The sequence below is a fragment of the Pseudoliparis swirei genome, chromosome 7 (assembly GCF_029220125.1).
Source record: "Pseudoliparis swirei isolate HS2019 ecotype Mariana Trench chromosome 7, NWPU_hadal_v1, whole genome shotgun sequence".
Lineage (NCBI taxonomy): Eukaryota > Metazoa > Chordata > Actinopteri > Perciformes > Liparidae > Pseudoliparis > Pseudoliparis swirei.
Window position 1 is genome coordinate 7715038 of NC_079394.1, and position 12406 is coordinate 7727443.

General features: G+C 40.0%; 1 protein-coding gene across 3 annotated transcripts in view; it reads left to right on the forward strand.

Moving 5' to 3' along the window:
* Nucleotides 1–12406, forward strand: part of adgrd1 (adhesion G protein-coupled receptor D1) — a 31926-nt gene that overhangs the window by 10922 nt on the left and 8598 nt on the right. For all 3 annotated transcript variants that reach the window (XM_056418425.1, XM_056418426.1, XM_056418427.1), the window contains 3 exons: nt 833–908; nt 1739–1880; nt 12267–12340. In XM_056418425.1, coding sequence (XP_056274400.1) covers nt 833–908; nt 1739–1880; nt 12267–12340 — 292 coding nt within the window. The remainder of the gene's footprint in view (nt 1–832; nt 909–1738; nt 1881–12266; nt 12341–12406) is intronic.

Here is a 12406-nt window from a genome sequence, read left to right on the forward strand (position 1 = left end):
TGTTTGAGTTTGTGTTCAGGTCAGATTCCCTTGGCTCCACCTGGTCACTGCGTGCACTGTGTTGCCATACAATCACTGGAAGACATCTATTTAATAACTCATTAAAGTATTGTTATAAGACATTTAATATGTGTTATTGCTTAACACATTAAGAGTCAAGACAAAATACCTCATAGCTGTGAATACCTGGCTATATGAAATACTCGAGGGGAGGTTTTATAACCCAATTAAGTGGAAAGCACGCCACACATTGGTGTGTTTGAATACATTATTATATTTGTTCCTTATGCGCTCTCCTCCTTAAGAGAGTTCGACAAGCAAACTGGCCACGTTGAGATCTCCTGGGAACTTGCCGGGAGGGCTTTCTGTCGAAATAAGTTTGTGGTTTAAAACTCTCTTGCGGCAAATACACATTTGTTTGACATCAGCAAGCTGTTGTCGTGCCAGTCAGCGGGGCCCGGGCTGAGGGCCTTTGAAAGTTGGAACAAAACCATTAAGGATTTCCTCCAATTTCATTGTTTATCTTGCAGTACTGAGTGTGGACCGAGCTGGATGATAGATCAGATTAGAGGAGGGGAAGACCCCCTGCTCGACTGGTATATTCTTGAAGAGGTTTCATAAGATTCCCCAGCATCCACGTGATTTGCGGCCCTCTACTTTTCACCCTTGTGCGAGCACTCGGTCGTCCTATTAGCCTCTCGGTGCCAGCGTGCGGCGACAAGGCAGCACTAATTAACTTCCCTTCTTTGTGAGCATTTTAGCGGCACTGCATTACATTCCCAGCCCGTCGCCCAAAGCGTTCAACTACCGTATGTTGTCTCTTTTTCTTTAGCTCAAACCACCATCGTTGGCCTCTTCTACCACAACATGCACAGCTACTTCAAAGAGATCAGCCCCGTCAAGAACCGGTAAGAGAAGAGGAAAACACCCAACGTGAAAAGTCAATCAAACCACTTTGTATTCGACCATGTTTTTGTTGTTGCTGAGAAATATATTCTAAACTCTATTGGTGAAGCCTTTCAACAACAAAAAAGATTTGGCTTCTCTCCATGTACTTCCTGTGTGGTGAATCAGGTCCACTGGCACTGAGGCGCCTCTTCACAGAACGGCTGATGCCTGGGGCCAGGGCCTTATCTGTCGTCTTGCCTATCTCTCATCTCACCACTCCACCTACTAACTGATACACCCTGCCATTAGCTCTACTTATCCCCCTCCGTTATTGTCTCATCACTGGCACAGCATGTTCCACTCGTGCCGCAGTGTTTCTTTTTTTTTACCAAACCCGACATAACAGCATTTAAGCAACCGTTTTTTCCCACTTTATATTTCAAGTAAAATCTCAAATTTGTGACAATACATTTGGAGGTGTTTGGAACTGATCATTTTTTTATATGGCTCACCCACTAAGGGTTAGAATGTTGCCTCTGTATCACGATAGAGAGGTGATGCTTGTATAATCCCAATGTCACATATCAGGTTGCCTGAACTGTTCATGCAATGCCACTGCCTGTCAGTGTGATTAATTATATAGTCAGATGATCGAAGTCCCACTTAAATGCTAGTGCTCTGGTCCGGTGTTTAACACGTATGTGTTAATGTAAGGACCAGATTACAGTATTTTGCTGACATATCTGACTGTATTTGATACGTCTGTCTTGACCTTCCTTTTTTTGGACTCTTTCTCTTGTATTTGTATCAGTAATGCTGCCTTTCTATCTTTTCTTTTTTTGTCACTTAGAATTAAAGCAGCAGTTGATTTTAAGGATCACATGATCCAGGTAGCAAGCTGTCTGATCTCTCTGAAAGTGGAGCCTTCACCGGCCCTGTCAGTGAACCTCTCTGGAGCGCCACTCATCAAGATTGTCCTCACCCACATCCTGGTAAGAATCTATCCGGATGATGCCCCAGTTTCTTCTTTGTAAACTCATGTTTTTATTTACTTTCTATGTGAGTCAGTCATACTGAGAACATTTGGTGTTTTTCAAGTTGACTGGCGCAGTTGTTGGGTGTGGGACACTCACCTTATCAGAGGAAAGACGGCCCTGGTTTGCTTGTGGCTACAGTAGCGGGATCAACCCCATATGAAATCTATCAGCTCTATTTTTGGCGTTCTCTTATGTAAGAAGATGAGTATCTATCACTGACCAATGCTTGTGCAGCTGGGCAACCACCATCACAAAGAATGAAGCCTATTTTGGTTTTCATTAGCCTGCCTCACGAAACATGGCCTCCAGAAAGCAAGCTGATTATGTACATTTGAACTGCAGACTTAGGGCGCTTTGAATGGAACAATAGCTTTCTTTTATGAACAGCATGTTTTGTTTTTTCTTCTTGGCCATATGGCAGAGGCTGCCATTTTTCCATGGGAAATGCAGTTGAAAATTAAAAATGTGTATTGAATTAGCTTGCTTCCCTGTAAAGTCAAAACCGTAGTTTTTATTTTTTTCAGAACAACAGGATTTTTGAAGCCATCCTTTTCATCTCAATGATGTGTCAATGATGTGTGGTAATAGTATATTATACTTTCCTACAATAGCATTAATGAGGCAGTTGACTAAACCCCAAAACAATGTGGTTCTGTTTCATTTATAAGTCCTACAATAATGATTCACTTTCTATTGAAGTAAATGACCAATAACTTGTTGTTCTCCCCTTACTCGTAAGAGCACAAATGAAAGCCATGCAGCTTCATGAAACCATGGTAATATTGCTTTGTTTGCTTTCATTTTCCCACATGAAAGAAATGTTTATGCTGCAATCATCTGGCTCGGTTCCTGTGACAATGATTACTGTATTTGTTTTAGCAGACACCAAGGGAGAAGGCTTATTATGTCCTTTGTTATGGTAGTGCTGGAGATGCTCACCAGCTCTGCTGTCTGTTGAGTCAAGGTGTTTCTATTTTAACTGGATTGCCTTTTCCTCTGATGTAAGGATGAATCAGCTTTCTTACATTCTTTCCCCTCTATCCCATTTCGAATAAGCTGTTTTACATATTACTAACACGACACAAACCAACTGGAATGCAACATACCAGCATATTTAAATTTAAGTTTGGCCAGCATAGCTCAGACAAAGATTTATATGTAGGATCTGCATCGTAATTTGGCACACAGCACTTGTGGCTGTGATTGCGTTCAGAAAACGTTTTGTTTTGCTGTAACTGCGTTGCTGCACAGACCTGTTGTTGGATTTAGGCTAAATACTAACTATTTTTGGAGTTGTAATGTCTTTGGCAGCAGGTTGATACTTATCACCTCCCTAGCTTGGAGGCAGGGAGGGTGGCTCACACGGTATGAGGCCGACCTTTCCCATCATTGTTTATGTCGCTCTTGGCTGTGTTAAAGTGAGAACCTCCAAGATGTCCTCTCATAGCACCGGTTCAGTGGCCGAGAGTAAGTTATTTTCAACCTCTCTGTTTATCCTCAGAAAGCAGACAAACACCCAATGACTTAGCGGGGAGGGGGGGGTGGGGACTGAGTGTGCCTGAAGCTGAAATGTGTCATCCTCCTCATCTGTCTTCTCGTGCTGTCATGGTAACAAGTCCTAGGTGCCATCTCTTGTTCTGTACAAACAGGCGCCTACTTTCATGGCTCAGAACCAAATGTCATCCATTTTCTCTATCTGACACCTGCCATGATAAGATATATTGTATCGTGAATTGATGAGGTCACATACTTGTGAAGAGCTTTGTGTCGTGGCAGGTACCACTCACTGAAGGTCAAAGTCATGCGGTTGGTACCTTGCAGTCTTGATTGATGCCCTCTGAGTACACTGAAACATCCTGCTGAGGCCATGCCATTCCCAGCTGACTCAGTCCAAGCCGAGGTGCAGCCATCACACGTTATGTGGCACAGAGCAGGTTTGATACCCAGACAAGATGTTATCAAGGCTGCAGGAGACCCACATACTTTCACACGCCATTCGACAAAGGTGTTGATTGGACCCTGGCTCCATCAGTGATTTATTACTGCTGTCTGACTGGTTCAGTTTGATAGAGCCTATGGAGACAAAAGGGAGGGGGGGAGGCATCAGGGTGCGTAGTTAAAGATTATTACAAAAGACAGACACCTCCTCGCTGTCCTTGTCTTCCGTCAATGCATCACGCTGATGGTATGAAGTGAATGAACGGAACGATTGATTTCATGAGCAAAGTGGATGTATAGGGTAAAAACTCTAAAAAACAGATTTTGACATGTGGGTCTGACTTTACGGGCTTATAAAGCAATGTGTTAGGTTGGCGGCTTCTTAAGAAGGGCCAAGATAAAAGGGTGGAACCCGGCGACAGCACAGGAGGCCTCTATCTGTCCCTCAATTCACCTTTATATCATTTCAACGTGAGAAGAATTGTTTAACATTTAATATTTGCTTTCTGCTGGAGAGTTATGTATGATAAATAAAAATAAATGATAAACAGCTATTTAGCATAGCTTTGCTTAAAGACAGGGGGAAACAGCTTGCGTGGCTCTCTCCAAAGCAAACCAAAACAAAATCCACCCATAAGCACCTTTAAGGCTCACTAATTAATTCCTGGATATCAATTCCTATGTGCAAGTCAATTTCTTGGTTTGATTTTTTTCCTCTGTTTCGAGTCTTTTGTGCTGAGCTAAGATAACTGACTGCTAGCTGTAGCTTTACATTTAACAGACAGTCAAATCTTTTAATCTAATTCTCCTCCACTAAGCAAATAAGAGTATTTCCCAAAATGTTTCCTCAAACAATAACTTATTTTCTACTTACAAAAAGAACATTACTCTTTGCCCATTACTCAAAAATTCACCAAGCAACTGGACAAGTAACTGTTCGTGACTGCCGTCCATTAAGCTGTTTCCAACGGCTGCCTCCCATGATTTAAAGAACAGGAAAGAGAGAAAAGAGGTCAACGGCAGAAGGGGAAACAGGGTGGCTTTTCAAAGAGGTCTAGACTTGCTGGAGCTGGTGGATCAATTGTTCAGCAACTTTGAAAATAAACATGCAAAGGTTATTTTACACTTTCCGATAGCAATGCTGTTAATTGTGTATGCCAATGCTGGTATCAGTCCTTTCTTAAGCAATAATAAGTGCTCTTTTTTGCCAGTCTTTTTATAACTCATAGACCACACCCAGCTTAAAACTTGTGGTCACAAACTCTCCTCTCTCTCTCTCTCTCTCTCGCTCTCACTCTCACCCACACCCATCCATACACCAACACGCATACAAACCAAGCTGTGTGAGCCAACATGCTGATCAATCACAGATGGAGGTCTGGCTACAGCTATTCCTCCCTTGCCAAAAGATTTAGAGTCTCTCTATACGGCCCCTCCTATTCAGCACCCCTCAAACCTCAAGACCACCACCTCTTGGTAGTGCTGAACAGAGCAGAGCTTGAGCCCAGAATAAAGTAGAAAGGGTCCTGATTCTGTTTATATGATTCTCTCTATGGCCTCAGAAAATGTTAACAAATCATTTCAAAACCTGTGGTTCTAAATCATCTTTTGTTTTTGTTTGTGTCAAAAAGATGTGTAGGTGTAGAAAGGTTTGAGAATTTCTAGATAAAACTTAAAATTCTATCAATAACAAGGTTGTACAAATACATAACAGCTTGCAAGTCTTTAAAAAAAAAAGTGTGTTCCCTTTATAAAAATGGCTTAGAAGGTATTAAACAGTCTTAGCCATAAGCAGTAATATTAATTAGCAAATTATTTTGTATCTGATTGCGAGATGTCGGAAGACGTTAAAACTTTATTGAATTTAAATTAATTATTTTGTGTCATTCATCTATCCATTCATCCATTTTCTGTTTATCTTATCTGATGATAAAAGGAATTTAAAAGAGCTATAAGCATTACAAAATCTCAACTTTAACTTATATATACAGGACTGTCTCAGAAAATTAGAATATTGTGATGAAGTTCTTTATTTTCTGTAATGCAATTAAAAAAACAAAAATGTCATGCATTCTGGATTCATTACAAATCAACTGAAATATTGCAAGCCTTTTATTCTTTTAATATTGCTGATTATGGCTTACAGCTTAAGAAAACTCTAAAGTCCTATCTCATAAAATTTTAATATTTCCTCAGACCAAGTAAAAAAAAAGATTTATAACAGCTGAGTGTTTGTCAAGACTCAGGAAACCCTTGCAGGTGTTTCGAGTTAATTAGACAATTCAAGTGATTTGTTTAATACCCTACTAGTATACTTTTTCATGATATTCTAATATTTAGAGATAGGATATTTGAGTTTTCTTAAGCTGTAAGCCATAATCAGCAATAAATCAGAATAAAAGGCTTGCAATATTTCAGTTGATTTGTAATGAATCCAGAATGCATGACATTTTTGTTTTTTTAATTGCATTGCAGAAAATAAAGAACTTCATCACAATATTCTAATTTTCTGTATATATAGTATATTTTCTGTCAAAACCTAAAATGAATGCTAACTTTTACCTTGTTTTCTAATATAAAATCAGAAATACATGTCATACTTGTAAGCAAGTTCATGTGTATCTTCAGTGTCTCACTGTACTTAAAGTACCACTGTTATCTGCTTTGAGTCTGTATTCAGATTTTTCTTTGAGTAACCTGATATAATTTGTAAAATTTTATTTTGACAAGGTATTTACAAAAATAAGTTGTTATGCTGAGTTTCTTAACAGCTTTTCAAAGAGCGTTATTCAACCACAGGATTGGAAATATATCACCTAACTTCATCAACTAAAAATCGTATTTACCCTTATTTGATCTCATGTATTTCCCCTGTTGAAACTTCTCTGCAAAGGCTCAATATACAGCCCTCAACTTATGAATGCAAACATGTTCCTATAGAAACAAGCCAGAAACCAGAGAAATATAACAGTGGTCTCATAATGAAAGCCTGTGGGAACATTTGCATTCATGCATGGGGAACATTTTCCAATGTAATGTGAGTTTACTTCAAAAAGTCCCATTTCTGTAATTCTGTAAAAAGTCCTATTTCTGAAATTCGTCATGCTCACCTTATCAAAAACCACTGTCATTTTGGGAGATTTAATTGTCCCCAGTTTCCTCACACCCTGCATACAGTACATACCTATCAACACGTCTCGTTGTTTTAAGTGTCTACCTCAGAGCCTGCATGAGCTGAGACCACAGCTGCATGTCTTATTACATTTCCCCTGAAGGCATGATCTCACTCAAGGCCAGTTGTGTTATCCTGCATGGACTCCGATTGTTAGTCCACATGCTGTATGTGGATCAGCTTAAGTCTGACCTCTGACTGAAAAACCCTGTGACAAGAACCCAGAGACCTGTACCCCATCAGAGCCACAGATTTCCTTTTATATGTTGACCTCATGGTGGTCAAAAGGACAAGTCCTTCTCAAACGCCGGGTGAAGGTTTGAGCTGTGGTTGTTCTTTTTTGAGCCTCCTGGACTGAGCAATGTTACACTATACCTTGGTGTGCCTTTCCCAGACATACTGTATTAAAGTGTTTCCTTCCTTTACTAAATTTAAGAGCAGTCAATGTAGCTTTTGGGAAATGCATGTATTGCGTCTCTGTTTTTATGCAGAACAATTTTGCCACTGTCAAAACCTGGCAACATCATAGCACCCCTGTTGACACTACTGTACACGTCCACACAAACAGAAGATGCTGGTCGCTTTAATTAATATGTAGTCATTATGTAAAGTGTGACTGATGGGTTTTAAGGCTGTTATGGGCTCTGTTGACAACTTCACTGTTAAAAAATTGATATCTATACCAAATGCAGAAAGTGCTGTGCAAATTACACCGTGGCTTTCTGTGCTCTCAAATATTTGGAACGATTGAAGGAAAAGGAGAAGATCGCTTATTTATTCAGTCGTGTCTTTTTTCCCCTACTTTTTTAAATTTAGCACAACCAAAGCCTGTATTTAGATTCCTTTGCTCTTTTGCTCTTGTGGCTGCATATTCTTGTACCAATGCTGGATGGAACGAGTGGGTGTGAGCAGGATTTCTTTTGCAAGTGATATTTCATATTTATTTAAGGTCCACTTACTAACCATTTATGTCGTGTCCAACTGCATCTCATGTTCTCAAGCTAATATCAAGCTCTGGAAAAAGATTGTTAATGGACCGCAAGCGAAAGACTTTGTTATGTCAAATTACTGTTTCCAAATTAAAGTTAAGAATGAACCGTCATGCTCAATAATCTATCAATTAGGGCACGCATTCAATTTCAGACATTTTATTGTCCACTGCACTGTAGCATACTGTAAGTTAAATGAATGCAAAACAGCAGATTAATCAGTCTTACTTCAATAAACAAGTGTGTGTGTGTATGTGTGTGTGTGTGTGTGTGTGTGTGCGTCTGCGTGTGTGTGCGTGCGTACGTGCATGTGTGTGTGTATGCTTTTGGTTGTATTTCTTCCAGCGCCAGCCTGTCGGTTTGGCATTGACTGTTGTAACAAGAATGATGATTGGTGTGTAGATGTATCCATCTTTTCTTTATTTGCGCCTTGCTTGACAACCAGCTGTCAAAAGTTCAGATTTAAATTAGCCCAGAGTTGCCCAATTTCTTGGGATTTGCAGAGGCATATTTTGTCGCTATTTCTTGAAGTTAGCTCAACCACAGCGGGGCTCCGGCTTCCAGCACTTCTAGTCGTGGTAGGTCTGAAAGACACCACAGAGGACAGAGAAGCGTGCACTTATACAAATTGCTGGTTACTGCATGACATCTGGGACTCAAATGCTTTTGTGATGCATGAGTGTCTTTTTTCATCCCTCATCGTTTTATCCAACAGGCTCAACGTGCCCATTAAACAGAGGAAGGGCGAGGTGTGCTTTGTGTTAGAGAGATTTACACATCAGACGGCAGCCATTCACTCTAACGCTGATGTTGAAGGTCCTTTGTTCTCGATCACAGCTGATTCCTGGTGGTGTAATTAGCTGGTAGATCTGTGTTGCTATAAGCAAGTCATCAGGATACACCATTACATATATATTACACAAAACATCATTATGTTAGACTATACGTGTATTGACGATCACAAGGCATTTGCATTATAAAATACAGGTTTTTTTCAAGTGAAATCCAAGACAACACCCAATTCTCATTCCATGTACATCTGCCAGTGGTGGAGAGTAAGTGCATTTATTCCAGTATCATACTTAAGTTCAATTAGGAATTACTTGTATATTACTTGAGTTTCCATTTAATGCTACTTTAAATACTTTTACTCCACTACATTTAAGAAGGACATATTGTGCTTTTTAATCTGAACCATATATTTTACTAATTTATTTTCATCACATATTTAAACAATACATTGTGGAAGTTGCATTAAAAGGCAAAACACAATTCCTCAAGTTGAGCACACAAGTGTGTGTGTCTCGTTTATTAACAATAACAACGAATGAAATCAAGATGGCGCTGCCCAGATACCAAACCCGCATGGGGCTCGACGTCACAAACAGCAACACAACACTTAAAGGAACCGCGATCCCGGAACAGTCACACTGATGCGTGTGACTCATTACCTTAATAATTGTGTATCGAACTCCACCAGGAACAAGGGTGAATTATGATATGACATTCACTACAACATAAATAAATAAAGGTTCCCAACCTTTTTTGGCCGGTGTACATCTTACACCTCTTGTAAGTTTCAGATTTCTATGAGTTGTTAGCAGTTCCAACAGGTTATGTCCACCCTTTAAACATATTATAACATTGAACAAACAATTTGAATCCCAAAGAGGTAAAACTACCCTATATTTCTCAAAGAGCAAAGATTAGAGAAAAGTAGAAGAAAATTAATATCAGAACTTAAGTATCTCTTTTTTTTCTTACCACATTACAACTGAACTAGACTACCTCCCTGTAATGTATATCAAATAGTTAGGTCACCATCTGGAATGATGCATCACTAATAACAATCTAATAATGGCATTCATCACTCACAGGGGCCATTTGTCTGCAGAATGAATAATTGTACTTAATCATTAACAATGTTTTACAATTTTGTATTTCACTAACATGTTTGTGGTTAAAGTAAGCACTGTAGGTACTCCAATGGAAGACACAGAGACACAGAAGCACCGGAGACACCTTGACAATCTAAGACGAATCAGGCGCTCTCTCTACCCTTTCTCATCTATCAGCTGCCACTATGTATCACTCTGCTATAACTCTGTATCACTCTGCTATAACTCTGTATCACTCTGCTGTATCTCTGTATCACTCTGCTATAACTCTGTATCACTCTGCTGTATCTCTGTATCACTCTGCTATAACTCTGTATCACTCTGCTGTATCTCTGTATCACTCTGCTATAACTCTGTATCACTCTGCTATAACTCTGTATCACTCTGCTATAACTCTGTATCACTCTGCTGTATCTCTGTATCACTCTGCTATAACTCTGTATCACTCTGCTGTATCTCTGTATCACTCTGCTGTAACTCTGTATCACTCTGCTATAACTCTGTATCACTCTGCTATAACTCTGTATCACTCTGCTATAACTCTGTATCACTCTGCTATAACTCTGTATCACTCTGTATCACTCTGCTATAACTCTGTATCACTCTGCTATAACTCTGTATCACTCTGCTGTAACTCTGTATCGCTCTGCTTTGACTCTGTATCACTCTGCTGTAACTCCCTATCACTCTGCTTTCACTCTCTTCTTGCTCTCTACATCTATTCTCCTTAAGAGGCTCAAAGTGATTTCCAAGGCGGTGTTTGCTGGCCTTCTGTTGTTAATAAAGAGTTGGAGCGCCCGCTCTAGTCTTGGCTGGTGGCTGAGGCCTCAGGGCACTGAGGGAACCACGGTGTGCGCGCAGAGCTCGGACAGATCTCCAAGTGCATTTTAACACTCACCAATGACTTTCAAGTTCTTGCACCTCTCCTCAGAAATCAACTGGAAACACGCGGGATCTACCACAAACAGACAGTTGCTTGAGAGGAAGCGTGGCCAAAGAGCACTCCTTTTATGTGTGATGGTCTGTTAGTCAATGCATACTTTAGCTTGTGTCTGGTACATGTCATAGTTAGATTATTATTATTCTTTGATTATTTCCCATGAGCCAATGTTTGCATTTGTTCTTAATGTGGTCAATTAGTCTTCCTTCATTGCACAGGACCATTAAAGGTTCAGCGATTGTTAAAGAGCAAACACGATACTGTAAAGCAAGTCTTACTGTGTGCCACTTACAGTTTGTTTCTCTTCCATCTGCTTTCATGTACACCCACCAAGCAATGTGACTAATAAAACCCAGAGGGGAGCAGCAAATTCAACCCGGGGGTTGCTTGCAGCTTCTCAAAGCTGGAAGCCGGCTTGTGATGATGGGTTGCATTTATGACACTCCTAAGGGTCTTGGACTCAGTGTGCTGCCTGCTGCAATGGCCATATGCATATCCATCCATTGTGTTCATCTCGAGGGTCACAATACATGATGACTAAAGAGCTGCGTGTGCAAAACAGACAGAATGGGAGCAACGATTTGGTTACGCAATGAAGTCAACGTATTTATATATTTTTTCTAGTTTGTGCTATGCTTTGTAATATGAATCACTGGGCACATGTGCCAGGAAACAGACAGCCTGAGTGTCAGTTTCACTCTCTCTCGCTCACTTTTTCCAGAAGGAAATAGTGCAGACACAGTCCATCTAATCATACTCTTATTCAGTCTGAGAGTCAAGGCTTGGGGAATGAGAAGAGGTGTGCAGTCTCTCAGTATACACCCAACCTGCCAATGAAAGTGTTGTTTTCCTCAGATGACAGATTGAGGAGGGTAGTGGTTTGACCTGAAACCAGGGCCAAGCACCAATTACTGCATTCTTGTACTGGAGCCATTAGCTCACTGTCTCCGGAGACTCCAAATCTCATATTAAGGAATGACACGGAAAAAGTGAGTTATAATCAAATAAGATTCTTGAAGACATCAGGGATTTTCAATCAGAGTAATCATCACCTTAACTGGGTGTCGGTCTGCATCTTCTCTGTCATTTAGTATGATCTCAGACCTCTTTAGTATTTTGTATTGGCATTTAAGCACTGATTAAGGGGTTTTATTTTGTATCAGATGCAACATATTTGAGTGGTTTGCTTTTCTTTAGATACAAAAGAAAACTATGCAGTATTTTAAGTTTTACTTATCATATGAAGATCTGATCAGTCAGCATATGAATAGAAAAAGAAGCCAAGGGGCACAAAGAAAAGATATATAAGTCTTCCACATTGTAGGCTTGATCAAAGTACATTTTCCAAACAGGTTTTTTCTCAGGTAATTCCAGATCAAATTTTACTCCATTTTTCTTTTTCAGACTAAAGAACAGCAAGAACAAGTCCTAAATCAGAGCAATAAAGTCTTCCTCTACTGTGCCTTCTTGGACTACAGGTGGGTCTGTGTTCCTGATTTAGATGAAGCATGTCTCAATTATTCATGTCGAGCCAAAAATATTTG